Consider the following 15,708-nt stretch of genomic DNA (forward strand, 5'->3'; position numbering starts at 1 on the left):
CGTGTTGTGGTTATTTCTTGATAATGGGATTATTTGTGGGCGGCGCGGTGGTTAGCACTGTTGCCTCACAGCAAGAAGGTCCTAAGGTTGACTCCATCATCTGGACGGGGCCTTTCTGTGTGGCCAACATGCTGTGCAGTGTGTGCTTAAAAATTTTAAGGAAACTGATTTTCAACTGGACTGAAAATCAGTGGCAACAGGTCTCCAGGAGTGAGGGAGCCAAATCAAAAACGTCAAATCGTCAATATGTACGGAGGTGTTTAGGAGAGAGGTCCAACAGTGAGTGCCTACAGCCATCTGTAAAACACTGTGGAGGGGCTGTCATGGTGTAGGGTTGCATTTCAGCCAGTGGTTTTAGAGATCTTGTTAAAATTGATGGGATTTTAAACAGATTAATCAGATTTTGATCAACCAGGAAATACCATCTGAAGATAATCTGATTATCAACATTGAGCAGTGTGGGATCATCTTTGATGTCCTTCAAGAAGCCTGCAGAACTATTTCTGAAGACTCATTTAAAAAATGACAAGAGAGCTTACCTAAAAGACATCAGGCTGTGATTAAGAATAACGGTGATCAAATCAAATGTTGACTTACAAGCTGTTCTGCCTTTAAAAAAGTATTTCTATGTGCGTTTATACCTTCCAATCAATTGCTGCATTTCCTACTTTCTTAGCAAAATATAAATATGGGGTGATTTAACACTTATGCACAGTACTGTACAGTCAAATGCATGAACCATGGTATCACAATGGAAACTTAGGAAGTTGCAAAGCTATCTTGCCATTATTGTAAAGTTAATTTGGCTGCGTCCTCTTCGAGCCAGGACAGAAACACAAATCTCTTCCTCCCTGCGTGTGACGGCAGTATCAGCCTCCACGAGTCACAACTTTTGTGAAGCATGTGTGCGTGTAGTAAGTACAGCTGCTCAAATTAAAGTGGATTTTTTTTTTTTTAAGAAATACTTAAGGTTATTGTGAAAATGGCGCTTTCTTCACAGCACACTCAAGTCTTGATTTGGATCGAACGATTCGGATTAACTTGTGAATGTGAACAAACACCGTCAGACTCACACCCTGCCTGCACTTCCCCTTCCTGGCGGCTGAAACGGCGCACAGCAGTTACACACGCATAAGGCAAAATGTGGTTAAAGGGCAGGCTCAGAACAACTTCCTCTGAAACAGAGCAAATCCATTTATAGGAACAGCAACAGTGCAGCAAAAACGTCAGCTTTCAAACACAAACAGGTATAAACAACTGAGTTTTATTATTATATTTCCGTATCTTCTTGCATGACTGATGGCAGTTTCTTTACAGTGAGCTCTTTCTACGTTTGACTTAACACTTCCACAAACAAGTATGTCCTGAACAGAGAAAATTTGGAGACAATTTAAAACGACAGCGACAGAACACAAAAAAAATACAAAATTCTTCTGAGTTTCATTTGGAACAGCACAGCCTCAGTGCTCCTGTACTCATGGTTATCAACTTGATTAATACTTTAAGGACCCGCCTTTGTTTGGGGATTTGTTCTAAGTGGCTGAAAATGAAACTGTAAATATTTCATTATGTACAGTCATTGATATCCATGAGTACAGGAAGACACTCGGGTGTAAAGGGTAAATAAAGGGCATCAAAGCCAGATTGGTTACGTTCCTCTCCTCTCGGGTCGGCTGCTTACTCCTTTAACTCTCCACTCTTGTGCCGAGTGGCAGTTGGAACATTCCCAGGGTGGCACGGGGGAAACACTAACACTTCCATCAGAACTGTAAAGACAAGAGAATCAAATTAACACGAGGCAATAATAAAAGCGGAGCCGCTGCAGGAAGCGAACAAGTTACTTACATTCTTGAGGAATTCTTCGGCAACGATACGGGCCCTGGCATTAACCGAAAGTTTCATCTCACTGATCTCCTTGTCGATCTCCTCCATGAAGTGGATGACAAAGTCCACCAACTTGTGTTTGTACATCTGCTCCGTGTGGAAGTTGGTAATCAAGAAGCTAATATCATATCCCTAAAATAAGAGCGGAAAAAATAAAAGACACCATTTGTGTTACTGCATTAAAGCTATTGTAAATACTGAGATATTTAATGTTGTTTCCTTCTTTTGCTTGCTCCCTTTAGGGGTCAACAGCGGATCATCTGCCTCCAACCCCCCCATCCCTAACATCCTCCCCTGCTGCACCAACCGTCTTCTAGATCTTCTTTATTGAGGTGTTTACTGTCTGTATGATGTTTCTAAAACATGCATGCATGAAGACCTTTATGACTCATTTAGCTCCCACACTTCCTCGTTTTGTACGTGGTATTCTTCCTCTGATACTGTTAATAAGTACTGATTTCTCTTTTGTCACTCGCTGTCTCTTACCTCTACTGGCTTCCTCCGCAGAATGAAGAAGTTCTCTGCTCTCATCATCATGAAGCGCATAAACTTGTGGCAAAGGATCTTCTCGATCTCATCGGCCTGCAGTCAATCATAGTAGTTTTTAAAGAGCGTTAGAATATTCTGGAAAGTCATAACCACAATAAAAGTTAAAGCCATTCTAGCTCTACTGACCTGCTTGACAGCAATACTGACTCTGACGGAGTTGATGGATCCCTCGATGAGAACCTTCTCCTTGTCATTACGGCTGATCACCACCGGCTGAAGCAGCAGCTCCTTACTGCTCCTGTAACAACAGCAAAAACAGTCCTTCTAAACACAGTAAAACTCAACGTTATACTCGAGACCCCGCAACACTGAACGGGGAGGACACCTGCGAACAAGCTGAGGCAAGTCCCTTCAGTCCAACTTTAAAGCCTTGCCCTTGCTTGTAGCCATTTTTCTTCCCTCCTTGATTTTCTTATGCAAGTTTGCACATGACTGAACTCGTCTGCCAGCAGCTGATCATAATACACACATCTTTAGGGCAGGAGAAACATGAGGAAGCATAGGGTGGGAAGCAGCAGGGGACAAACCAGTGAGACTCAATTGAGTGCTGCTAAACATACCTGACCTCCACCTCTGGCTTGTTGTGGCGCTCCACCACCTGAGAGGAGAAGTTCTCCAGACATAGGGCTGCCTGCAAGGTGGCCCTCACAGCGTTTAAGTAGGGGCGCAGAGTCGCTGTCTGAAGAGAAAAGTAATAAAAAGTCAATACCTGGGAGGATTCGGCCACATGCAATGAGATCCTTCCAGTTGAATAAAGGTAAATCGCCCAGCAGGGACTTGTGTTTAAGGCTACGCATGACAATAATCCGTGTGCAAGTCTCACTTGACAGCTATCTGTTATCACAGGCAGAATGAACAAGTATCTACTAATGCTACGTAGCTACGTGTAGATCTATCTGCGATATGAATGCAGAAGAGGATGTGATGCCTTCAGGTGATCGACACTGCAGCTCATCCAAATTATTTACTGTATTTATGCCAGCTATATACGTCGCTTTTCCACGGTTTAAGGACAAACTGTGGTGAAGCTACAGGTCACAGAAACGAGCAGAAAAGGAAACGAGAGGAAAAGACAGCTCAGTCAATCTGTTTCTGCAAACCGTATCAAGGATGCCCGTAATCTCATTTTGCTGCAGCCAACCAGAAACCACGTCTACAAGGAACACACAGCTAGCTAGCTAATCTTAAGTTAAATATGGCAGTAGTTACTTGGGGTAATTGGCTAAATAATTAAATATAAAGCTGAGTGTTGTGCTGGAGACTTACCATTTTTGAGCTGTAAAAGACGGAAGTTCCTCAGCCACGCCTGGGACGACTCTTCCGTAAATCCTACATAGTCGAGAAAATCTATGGTGTGTTCGTTTTGATGCGAGGGTTAGTCTAATGAATCGTTTTTACCCACCCAGCGTAAATGTTCGCGTTTATTTCTCCGCCCAGGTGGAGTGTATTTTTAGTAAAACGAGCACACCCTAGGGTGTTCCCATTCTGCACTATGAAGAGGGGACAACGGCTGTTGTCTCACGAGTTTTTATTTTTACCTTATATGGTTTTCATAGTTAGATGTCAATTATCAAGATTAACGTACACAAACTATACTGTCTAACTTCCAAATTAAAAGCTTGGCAGCAAATATTTTTAATACGCCTAGATTTGGTATCATCCGATGATACCATTGTGATAGACTACTCAACAGGCTCTATGAAGCGCCAAGTCTCCAGACTCTGTATTCTCAGACTTGCCACTTTTTAAATTGCTTTTACGACTTAAAATGCCTGGTTAGGTTTTGTAAAAATTTAACTATCTTATTTTTTCTCCTCAGAATCGTCATTATATATAAAATGGGACATCATTTTAGGTGAATAATTTTCACACACACCCCCCTCTTACCACAATGGTTTCACCCATCATGGACGCCATTCAGTGAAGGTAACTATCGCTGCTCTAAAATATTATACACATTATAATTTGTGCGCTATATTTGTGTGGTGTGGGTTTAAAACGCCCATATTTAAAGCGTCTGTGCGCAAATCATGAATATAAAAGAAACCCTTGTTAGAATTTAAACGTATTCTCCAGCATTTCGGGCCCAGCGAGCCTGCGCTCTTTAAAGCAGTCCCGACTGTACGTGCGGCCGTACGTAAGTGTTTCTGAATTTGTGTGTGAGAGCTACAGCACAGAGCTGGACTCACATTGTATGCCAGTCTGATAATCTAATGAGTACTTTGTCTTATGCCAGTAAAATCACTGTCAGGTCTTTGCTGCAATACATCATGAGTGAGCTGAAGGACTGCCCCCCACTGAAATACTACGACTTTAAGCCCGTGGAGCATGTCAAGGTATGCCCCCGCTACACTGCTGTGCTGGGCCGCTCAGAGGATGATGGCATCGGCATCGAAGAGCTGGATACCCTGCAGCTGGAGCTGGAGACACTGCTGTCGTCAGCTACCCGCCGCCTCCGAGCACTGGAAGAGCAGAGACAGGTAGGAACAAGCTGGTGACCGCTCTTCTTTCATGTAACTTTTCTTTTAACCATAAGGCTTTCATCTCTAAGCATCTAGATGCAGCCTTGTATATTAAAGGCTACCATAATTTTTTCCTCTCTATTTATCTCAGATCCTTACAGACTGGCAAGATAAGAAGGGAGATAAACGCTTTCTGAAGCTGGGAAAAGACCCAGACCCCGCTGCCTCATCTCGCCACAAACCAAAGAAGCAGAAATTGGACGGTAAAGGGGGTCATGGGCCAGGCCAAGGTCCCGGCAGACCCAAAACCAAAAACCTGCAGCCAAAAGTACAAGAGTATGAATTTACAGATGACCCTCAAGACATTCCCCGCAACCCTAAAAATGATGCTCCCAACAGGTCCGCAACAACTTACAAAATATATCTGCTTAGTTTATTTTCTCTTTGATGTTTCTTTTTTTTTTCCTTCTAATTTTCAAGTTATTCTTAGATGTGTGTTTTAGCAAGAAAAGAACTTTATTCTTATATTACCTTGTAATATTTCTGTTTTTAAGATTCTGGGCCTCAGTGGAGCCATACTGTGCAGATATTACAAATGAAGAAGTACGATTGTTGGAGGAGCTTCTTAAACCACCAGAGGATGAAGCAGACTACTTCAAGGTATGACATAGAGCCATGCACGCAATGTTATGTTACAAATAACTGTATGCAATGCAGTGAATAAGAGTGTTTTGAGGTTTGGGGCTGATCTGTGTTAATGGTAGATTCCAGCATTGGGAAAACACTACTCTCAGCGGTGGGCTCAGGAGGATCTGCTGGAGGAGCAGAGGGAAGGAGCACGAGCCAACGACAAAAAGAAAAGCGTCATGGGAGGGCCGCTTTCTGAATTGGACGCAAAAGGTGAGGGGAAGGCTCACTTGTGCCTACACGTGACTGTGCATGAACTAGTAACTCCACCTTAACACTAACATTTATCTTCACTTGCTGTAGATGTGGACTCGCTGCTGAAAAAGTCAGAATCCCAACACGAATCTCCAGAAGACGGTTGTCCCTTTGGTCCTCTCACACAGCGTCTGCTGCAGGCCCTTGTAGAGGTCAGACTCATCATTTTGTGACCAGCTTTTGCCCTGATAACGCTTATAACAATGCATTATTGCGTTGTAAAAAATACAAATAATAATATACATATAAATACATGAGCATGGTTTCTTCCAGGAGAACATTATATCCCCCATGGAGGATTCTCCTATACCGGACATTTCAGGAAAGGATGCTAACGATGGTGCTGGGACTTCACCCCGAAGCCAAGGAAAAGCTTTTAGGTATAATGTCAGCATCAAATAAATTTTTGATGTATTACATGAGAGAACCTCCTGAAATAGCAGCCATTTTTAAACACATCTCCTCATCCACACAGACCTCGGTATCCTCAGCATGAAACAAAAGAAAAACCGCATTCAATCTTTTTTAGGATGTTTTGGCAGGTCAGCAGCTAACTCTTCAAAGTACCTCAATTTGCTGTCTACTTTCATGCAGCTGTGCCTGCACACACAAACGTGGATGTTAATTCCTCTCCATTAAATTTAAAGGGAAAAATTGGTTCTAGATTTAAGGTGGTAACATTGGTTGTTTTAGTGGTGTTTTCCGCTCTGCATCTGCATATTTCTTATGATCTTTGCCATCTTTAGCGTTCCTCATACGCGCTCCCTGGAGGCTCGAATCAAAGAGGAGCTGGTAGCCCAGGGGTTGCTGGACTCCGAGGAGCGACCTGGCCAGGGAGGAGACTCTGAGGATGAGGTCCTTGCAGAGCTGCTGAAGAGACAAGCAGAACTCAAAGCCCTGACCGCTCACAACCGAGCCAGAAAGCAGGAGCTGCTACGGTGAGGACAGAGAGCAGCAGTGGTTCTGTTTGCCACCTAAGTGAAACTGTACATGTGTTAGAGATCTTTGATCACATGAAACTCTGGATTTGCTGTTTTTTCACAGGTTGGCAAAAGAGGAGATGCGCAAACAGGAGTTAAGGCAGAGAGTCAGGGTGTCTGACAATGAGGTGATGGAGGCGTTCCGGCGAATCATGGCAGCCAGGCAGAAGAAACGTACCCCAACTAAGAAGGAGAAAGATCAGGCCTGGAAAGCACTGAAGGAGAGGGAAAGCATTCTCAAATTACTGGATGGATAGAGGAAACCACAGTTTCTGTGGTGAAAAAAATATTGGAAGAAACCTCTTCAACCTAACACACAGCTCAAACAGCTGTCAGTTGCATCAAAGGCCTCTTTCAGGCTTCTCTCTCCGTTGACCTGCCGGCATCTGGACACGCCGGCTTCATGATAGAACACAGACCATGCTGACTTTTGGGAATTGGAAATGGTCAAAATGGCTTTATTCTTACTGTAAATAGAAATTAATATAACTTGTTATTGCATGGTATTTTCTAGTGGGTTGGGCTGAGCAACTCGCAAATATGCACTGTGCACATGCAGTCATGTTAACTCTGCAGCAAACAGTCTCACTTGTGTCGCTCAGCCTGATCTAGTGGCATTACTGTTGCAATGCAGGCTCCTCACTGATGTATGAAGCCACACGTTCAGATTCCAGCAGTTAAATGGAAGGTATGTGAAAGAGGCCAGTGATGTAACATACCGTTTATTACAGCTCTGCATGATTTAGGTAGGAACGTTTCTGTAGTTGTTTTTGTTCCATGTGATGTACAGCAGAGCAATCATCGGATCAGTAACATTCAGCATGCATCACTGACTTTTATACTGTTGTTTGAAACGTTTTTCTTTTGTTGGTTCATTTTTATTTTTTTTTACGTTTTTTAAATTTCATCTGCCATTGTCATGCTGTGAAAAGAATACATCAGTACAATTTAAGAACAGGTTTTGTATATGTTAAAAAAACAGACAAGATGCTGCAGTGTGTGCAGCAACATCTCTTCCCTTCAGTGCTAACAGTGGGTCCACCAGGAGCAAAAAAAGACATAGACCATTGCTACTTATTAAAACAATAAAACTGTTACATCTGTTGATATTTGTGCTTTTGCTTTCTTTATGTTCTTAGTCAGTTTATTTATTAGCAACATGTTTAAAAAATGCTGACCACATAATTAACAATACATTAGAATAAAATCAAATAAAAACACAAACGTGAGAGAAACAATGTGACCAACATGTCAAATGGGCCGCACACCAAGAAGAAGAGGGGAGCCCGATGCTGTAATCTAGCAACGTGAGCTTCTGATTACAGAAAACTGTTCCCAGCAGCATAACACAGTGCATTACGATTAAAGAGGTGGTAACGTCCATCATCTCTGTATCTCAAAGATATATTCACTGCATGATATTCAGTTTTCAGTCACTGATGCTGAAATCCAGCGGGTGGAAAAGGTTTACCTGATCACATACTTAAGTACTTCTAATACGGTGAAGAACCATTCTTTGTAGGTCTCTAAGGAATGCTTAAAACTGTCTTCATTTAAAAGGAAAACAAGATATTTTCTCCATGAGGCTTTTGGGCTGTAGAATAAAATACAGTCACATTGTTCCAGCAATGGCAGTAGTAATTAAGTCTCTTCCAGTCTCAACTCTTAGACTGGAAGTTATTCTGTTTGTCACCAGTTTTTTTGCTGGTTAGGAGGATGTTCTTAAAATCTTTTTAAACTGCTGTACATAAAAGCTACATGTCTTCATTAATAAGCCACATTGCACATTGCAAATCCAGATTTCCTGCAGGGTAGGTGGAAGTAACAGGATCCAGAGGCACCACTAGATGGCAGTCTGTGCCTTTTTCTATACATAGCCCATGGTTGACATAATTGCAATACTGTGTGTGTCTCTTTGTTGGTGATTGTATATGTCCATCTTTCACTTTATGATCCTCACCGATCTGGATTTGGGGATAAAGTAAGAGACTGTTGCTCAGTGTGCAGCTGTGGGTCACACAGTTCATCCTACAGAGAAACAGTCACCCAAAGAAATGTCACCAGTAAGAAACAGTTTCCTTAAGAAACTGTCAGATGGTCACAGCAAAAACCACCAAACTGCTGTTCACCCAGACGGATTCAGAAAGTATCTTTTGAAAAGACCGCAGCCATGCTCATGTTTCTTTGTCATTCTCAGCAGTTTCAAACAGCTTTTCTGTGATTCTTTCTCCTGATGTGTGTGATAAGAAAAGACTCGTCCATGTGACTTTCAAACTCAGGACGCTTTATTAGAAATGTGTACAAAGTCCTATCATTGCTGTCTCTAATTTTTTTGTGGTAGTTTCATTTTAATGAAGAGAGGCAAAATATTAAATAAGTATTTGATCCCCTACAACACAGCCAAAATTCAGGTTCCCACAGATTGCCTGTGTGACAAGATGTAACACAAGATTACAATCAGTCAGTCAATTATAGATTCTCCTAATCTCAACTTCGTACCTATATAAAGCACGCCTGCGCACAGAATCAGTTTCAGTCCTTTGACAAATCAGAATCAGACCTAAGATTTGTCAAAGGACATCAGGGACAAGATTGACCATCAGCTTAATGAGAAGATGACAACTGCTGGTGCAATTATTCAGAAATGGAACAAATACAAAATGACCATCAATCCACCTCAATCTGGAGCTTCATGCAAGATTTTGCCTGATGATACGAAGAGGATCATGAGAAAGGCGGTGAAGCAGCACAGAACAACATGGGAAGAGCAGTGACCAAAAACACCACTATAACACACATAATAGAACTTGCAGACGCTGCAATTTAGCAGCGTCTGCAAGTTCCACCTGCTCATGAAGAAACATGTACAGGCTCGTCTGAAGTTTACCAGTGAAAATGCTGTGGTCATTTTAAAACCAAACTCAAGCTCTTTGGCATCAACTTAACCCGTCGTGTTTGGAAGAAGAGAAATGCTGTGTATGACCCAAAGAACACCATCCCAACAGTCACCATGGAGGTGGAAGCATTATGATATGGGAGCTGTTTTTCTGCTAAGGGTGCAGGACGACTTCACAGCACTGAGTGGCCAAAAGACCGGGCCATATACCATAAAATCTTGGACTAGAACCTCCTTCCCTCACCCAGAACACTAAATATGGGTCATGGCTTGGTCTTCCAGCATTAAAGTGACCCAAAACATACTGCCAAGGCAACAAAGACATGGCAAAAGAAGAAGCACATTAAAGTCATTGAGTGGTTTAGCTAGTCTCCAGACCCCAACTCTATAGAAAGTCTGTGGAGGAAGCTGAAGGTTTGGGTTTCCAAGCAGTAATAAAAAAATCCCTAAAGGATTTAGAAAGTTTCTGTAAAGAGGAGGGAGCAAAAATCCCTCCTGAGATGTGTACAAACCTGATGAACAACTACAAAAAATGTCTTACCGCTGTGGTTGCCAACAAGAGTTTCTCCACCAAGTATTAAGTCATGTTTTTGGGATCAAGTACTTATTTCACTCAATGACATCCAAATCAACTCGAAACTTTAATCTAGCTTTTAGGTAATGTGTTTTTTCTGGATTATATTCTGTCTCCCTTCATTAAGATGAAACTACTAAAAAAAATAGACAGTGTTGGTTAATTTAAAGCTACCTCTTTTAATCTGTGAGGCCTGTACAATCTTATGACACAGAGCTATTTCCTGATGAAACTGCTATAACTTGGTCAGTCGGTCAAGTCACGATCAAGGCAGTGAAACTCTCTCTGTTGAAAATCTGTTACAAAGCATGTGAAAACCCCACAGATAAAATCTCCTCTTCTCTCAACATGTTTAGGTTGACGTCAGATCCCCAAGCATTGCTGACATGACAGATTTCAGGCTTTGAACTACATGTAGTCAGGTCGCTTGTTTGTATTTTAAATAGCCTTGAGCTCCACAGTGCAGGTTTGTCAGGAACAAATCAGCTTACATCTTGCGACACCTTAAAACTCGGCTGAATCATTACGAATTTAACAGCAGCCTGTCGGGGGGGGGAGGGTGGCAATAATGCCCTGTTTATTACATTGTGTGAGTGTTTTGCTCGTGTGTTTGTGTGTAATGGCAAGACCGTTAATGGAAACTTACTGAATCTACATTAATACAACCCAGAAGATAAAATCAGGAACTGGCATGTTGTTTAAAAAATCCCCTCATGCTCAGAAAGCTGGAGTTTCTAACAATGGTGCAAACAGTCATTATTTTAAAAACTCCTCAGTTTAGGCGAGTGTCCTCTATGCAGATCCATAATGCCATCAGCCCTTGTGTATGAAAGCTTTTAATAACATGCAAACCTATTGAGTCCTCCTCACAGGTGAATGAGAGGCTGAATAGATTGCTGTGGTGGCCCCTCGAGGCCGGGCGTATCACACAGGTCTTTTGTTGCATTTGTTGTCATTAGACCTAAACTGAAGGGCAGGTGGGTTTTGTGTTAATACACTGCTCATACATGCTCAATGATGCTCGTCCTCTGTTTGCTCATCACATATTGAGCCTCTTTTTTAAAAAAAAGAAAGAAAGAAAGAAAGAAAAGAGGAAAAAAGGGCTAGTTAGACTCCTTTTGACAACCCAGGTGGTGCGTGTGTCCCCGATGCTCACCGGATCAGCGAGGCTCCATCTCCAGTCCCCTCTCCCCGTGTGAAATTCAGCTACGTGGTGAGCTTCTTCACTCCTCTCTGCCATGGCCCGTAAAGTTTTACGGCTGTTTGAAGAAGAGGACCCGCCACTGGAGGGTGTGGGTAAATAAGTTTGGCACGAGATATGCATCTGCTGCACATCAACAGACAGACTATAATAAATATATTTCTGTTATGTGAGCAGACATTGTGCGGGGCGACGTGTGTTTACATGTGCACACACGCACAGTTATCCCATGCTACTATCACCCCAGATCAGAGGAGGGCGTTCTCTCCATTGCCTCTTTGTTTTGCCACTGTGTACCAACCATATTTCTTTCTCTGTGGCTCTCCTACTCCACCTCCGTGCCTGCGTTCCTTAGCTGGAACTGAGCATGCATAAAAGGCTGACACACACACACACAAACACAAGCACGCACAAGCACAAGGAGAGATACATAGAGCTGGAGGGTTTCAACATAAATCTGTTGATTCTTTGTCCTAATGCTATGTCAGCTTTCATGCTGAATTGAAATTGTGTGTGTGACAGAGATATAGACAGAGGTTGAGACAGCTGCTGAGGCTGGCTGGTCCACTGAGAAGACCCTCTGTCCAGCCAGGCCACGCCTCGGCCCTTCTCCTGCACAGAGAACTATTGTCTCCAGTGCTCCTTCCACTGTTCTGATGTCATGGTTTGTCCTTCCCCAGAGGGTTGCTGCTGCTGCTGCTGGTGCTGTTGTGGTAAAACTGGAAAGGCTTTTTAGCACAAGGCCAGAAGCGACTGGATGGTGCACACTGCAAATAGTTCTGCATACCAGTACACAAAACTCTCATATGCTCTCATCTTTTTGGCCACTCCTTTAACCCGCCCTGATTTGAATCTCATTTGCTTCCCATTTGCGTGGCAGTTGATGCCTTTCTTCTGTGACTCCGGAGTTTGGCAGCTCAAATGCAAATCGCTCTCTTCTGCCCTGATCATCCCCACCTGTCCAGGCTCCTGGGCTGTCTGCTCATTGGTGAAGTAGAAATAAATATTCTTGGGCTACTTCTTCCAGCCCTGTTGTAATTCCTCTGGTGTATTTTGTAGAATATGAGCACCACAGACTCGCTGCTTTTACATTAAACTGTGAGGGTGTTGCTCATTATTTAGGTGTACAAGAAGAATTGTTATCAGAGTAGTCTAAGTTTGGGTATATGAGAGATTGTGTTTGTGGTATTTTGGAAATGTAAAAAAAAATGCATATCTGGTTTCGATCAGAATAAATGACATAAGCTGAGGTTTAACTTCTGTTAGATCCAAGACCTACAAGATAAATCACGATAAAGTGCTGATGCTAAATTCTGCATACAGAGTCTCTCCTCTGAGAGACTCAAGCCATTACAGGTCCATGATCTCTCTCATTCCCTTCTGCATTGGTAGCGAATTTTCCTAAGCACTGTGACAATTTGTGTTTGGCTGTTCTTTGTTTGAATCACCTAGGCAATGAGTGAGATAAGAACGACAGAGTGTGGAGTTGTTAGGAGGCTATTTATCTTTGGCAGTAAATGTGGACAACAGCATTCAAAGCTCTTGAAGTATGTTTTGCAGTGGAGATAAGGCCTGATAGCAGAGGTATGTAGAGGGCTATGTATTGATAAATATGCACATATTTTCACAGAGATTTAATGCAACTGCTTCTGGAATACGGAAACCACTCTTATAGATGTGGGATTTGGAGAATTGTCACACTCTTCCTTATTGGGCTTGGATAAATAAACATACCACTTTCCTGCTACGGGTCTCCCTCTAAGACTCTAAGCGAGAGGACATCACCGGCAGTGTCGATGATAGTTGTTGAGGAGCAAAGGAGACACAATGAAAAATGCTTCTGTCACCACCCACCGCTGCTTTGTCACCCTCTCCCCATGTTTCTTTTGCTTCCTCTGCTCTGTGATTATTATCAGCCCAGATCATTATCAGGCAAACTCTCCCCTCACTGTGATGGAGAGGAGGGTCGGCCTCCCACATAGCTTTGGTGAGAGATTTCTAACAGCAGCAAAGGAGGAGGGGATGGGACAGGGGAAACAAGACAAGAGGCCTAATAAAGTCCATCTAAATTTAGAGACAGCGGGGCCTTTTTCCCCTTGTCCTTATAAAGAGCTGCTGGTGAATCCAGGCAGGCTATCCTCCTCGCTGTACTGAGCTCAGATCACTCCCTACAGGATGGGGAACATAACCGTCGGTGCATGAAAACACACACACACACACACACTCGTGTGCGCAAACACAGAGGACCATGTTGTTTTATGAGACAGAGGACGGGGAACTTGGAGGGGTATTTTTTTTGTCTTTACACAAGAGGGCAAGTTTGGTGGAACATACTAAAATAGGAGAGGTTTAAGGAAACCACCAAAAAGAAATGATGGGAGAAATGAGCAACTGGTGGGGGACGGTTCACGTGCAGGAGATTGTGAAAGAAACCACAGATGAATTCGTGGCTAAAAATATCTCAGAGGGCGGGTTGTATATTTCATCTTATGTTAGCACAATCTCCCTTCCTCCGATCAAAAGATGCCCATTTTTTGATCTCATTAAGAATCATTGCGTTTTATAAAGTTTATACTAAGATCTCGCCTGACCTTTTGGGGCTCTGTCCATGGAGAACAACACACATCATCTACAATCATATTAATTAGTGGGCTTTAGAAAAGAAAAAGCAGAGCCAAGCCCTCTCCCTGTTTCCTGCCTTATTGCTAACAGTCTGCATGGAAGCAAATGCAGAGAATTCAAAATAAGGCAATGAGAAACATTCCTTTAAAATGTTTCTTGAACTCTCGGTTTCACTGACGACTCCATCCATCCGAACTTCAAGAAACACCTGTTGCACAAGGTAGGATGTTTTTTTTTTAAATGTAAAATAGAACTGGAGCTCTCCACTGTTTGAAAAAGCCTCGCCGCTTGCAAACGATGAAGCCAGCAAACATAAACGCGACCTTTCCCCTTGTGACAAATTAACAAATTCAACAGCTGTGTCACCGATGCAAGTGACTAATGTGATTTACTGCCATATCTGCTGCTGTCTGTCTGAAGCGCTCTTATCAGGAATGGCCTGTCCTGGGTGTGACATCAGCAGCTGCTTCCTACCCCCCACCTTTGATTAAATAACAACCCAAGTGAGATGCAGGTCATGTGCTGGTTCGTGCGGACGGGAGACACAGAAACAGAACACTTACAGTTCACTTTTGACACGAGGAGAGAGATACGTATGATGTTTTGTTTTTGCTGTGCGCTGCTAAGGCAGAGGTCATTTTCACAGCTGCCCTGGTACAGTAAGCCAGGAGTGACAGCAAAGGGTCAAAAGGCAAACAGGATGGAGGGGTGGAGGTGGAAGGAGTGGCCTGTTTTTTTTTTTCTTTTCTTCTTAATTCCTCTTTTACACCTGTTGCTTCCTGCCTCTTGTGGCCTGTTACCACACAGGAAGACACTGGTGGACACACTTTAAACCTACAGACATAGGGACCGTCTGAGCTGATACGCAGAAAGGCAAGCACACAAAAACATTGCATTCATACAGTCACACACTTGTTATATAAGAGCTCCTCCTCTACACACACACACACACACATATAGTGTGTGTGCTTCTGCCACACAGTCAGAAGCACAGTCTGACAGTCTAAAGCTAAAGTGGATCGATCATTGTGTTTTGTGTGTGTGTGTGTGCGAGAGAGAGGGAGAGAGTGTGTCAGTTTGTGGTCACGAAAGCCCCACTGAGAGAGGAAGCTCAGCTGTCAGTAGCTGTCAGGTGCTGGGCCTCTCTCTCTGTCTGTCTCTCTCTTTATTTGCTGCTCCTGCTGTAGAGAACCTCAACCCCCTTCTCTTTCTTACTCTCCCTTCCCTTTTCTGCCCTCCAACAGTGGCAGGCTGGGTTTGAGATCGAGGTGGAGGCGCTGCTCCCTTAGCACAAGCATGTTGACCAGAGATAAGGAAATATGGCACACAACCAACACCTCCACTCCCCCCGCCAGCCCTACCCGTCTGGGGGCTAAACATGTTACAAACACATACATATATGCACACACATATGCAGTAAACAAGTAGTTATTTTGCGGCGTGATGACCGGACCTTGTTACCGCATTACCATCACAGCACTTTAAGTATTTCTTGCCCGTTCACCTCCTCTCTTGTCTTCTGGCGCTCGGCTCCGCTGCTGTCTCTCTCTCTCTCTCTCTCTCTCTCTCTCTCACCCCGTGAAGGGTGTTACCCATGC

General features: G+C 43.2%; 2 protein-coding genes across 4 annotated transcripts; one reads left to right on the plus strand and one right to left on the minus strand.

Annotated features, from left to right (window-relative positions):
- Positions 1–1,248: 1,248 nt before the first annotated feature.
- Positions 1,249–3,899, minus strand: LOC113022860 (actin-related protein 2/3 complex subunit 4). Its single transcript, XM_026168748.2, has 6 exons — positions 3,700–3,899; positions 2,994–3,112; positions 2,560–2,671; positions 2,371–2,466; positions 1,846–2,016; positions 1,249–1,766 (listed from the first exon to the last, which is right to left on the minus strand). The coding sequence occupies exons 1-6, from the start codon at positions 3,700–3,702 to the stop codon at positions 1,761–1,763; spliced, it is 507 nt and encodes a 168-aa protein (XP_026024533.1). The 5' UTR covers positions 3,703–3,899; the 3' UTR covers positions 1,249–1,760.
- Positions 3,900–4,054: 155 nt separating this feature from the next.
- On the plus strand, positions 4,055–7,922 carry tada3l (transcriptional adaptor 3 (NGG1 homolog, yeast)-like). Of its 3 annotated transcripts, none has more exons than XM_080301407.1 (9): positions 4,055–4,359; positions 4,670–4,913; positions 5,047–5,294; positions 5,450–5,555; positions 5,660–5,795; positions 5,886–5,989; positions 6,111–6,217; positions 6,584–6,775; positions 6,882–7,922. In XM_080301407.1, the coding sequence occupies exons 2-9, from the start codon at positions 4,704–4,706 to the stop codon at positions 7,072–7,074; spliced, it is 1,296 nt and encodes a 431-aa protein (XP_080157533.1). In that variant the 5' UTR covers positions 4,055–4,359; positions 4,670–4,703; the 3' UTR covers positions 7,075–7,922. The 3 variants fall into 3 exon arrangements, with proteins under 3 accessions (XP_080157533.1, XP_026024515.1, XP_080157532.1); XM_026168730.2 differs by lacking the exon at positions 4,055–4,359 and adding an exon at positions 4,369–4,570; XM_080301406.1 differs by lacking the exon at positions 4,055–4,359 and having other exon boundaries at positions 4,588–4,913.
- Positions 7,923–15,708: the final 7,786 nt, after the last annotated feature.

Source organism: Astatotilapia calliptera, chromosome 5 (genome assembly GCF_964374335.1).
Source record: "Astatotilapia calliptera chromosome 5, fAstCal68.1, whole genome shotgun sequence".
Classification (NCBI taxonomy): Eukaryota; Metazoa; Chordata; class Actinopteri; order Cichliformes; family Cichlidae; genus Astatotilapia; species Astatotilapia calliptera.

Bases quoted from the DNA above. Each gene is read 5' to 3' on its own strand.
- LOC113022860 (XM_026168748.2), bottom strand. The intron at 2,672-2,993 runs GTATGTTTAGCA...CTGTTGTTACAG, and splicing joins AAGCCAGAGGTGGAGGTCAG to GAGCAGTAAGGAGCTGCTGC. The intron at 2,467-2,559 runs GTCAGTAGAGCT...GATTGACTGCAG, and splicing joins TCAGTATTGCTGTCAAGCAG to GCCGATGAGATCGAGAAGAT.
- tada3l (XM_080301406.1), top strand. From the start codon at position 4,647: ATGAGTACTTTGTCTTATGCCAGTAAAATCACTGTCAGGTCTTTGCTG. The intron at 5,796-5,885 runs GTGAGGGGAAGG...CACTTGCTGTAG, and splicing joins TTCTGAATTGGACGCAAAAG to ATGTGGACTCGCTGCTGAAA. The intron at 5,990-6,110 runs GTCAGACTCATC...GGTTTCTTCCAG, and splicing joins TGCTGCAGGCCCTTGTAGAG to GAGAACATTATATCCCCCAT.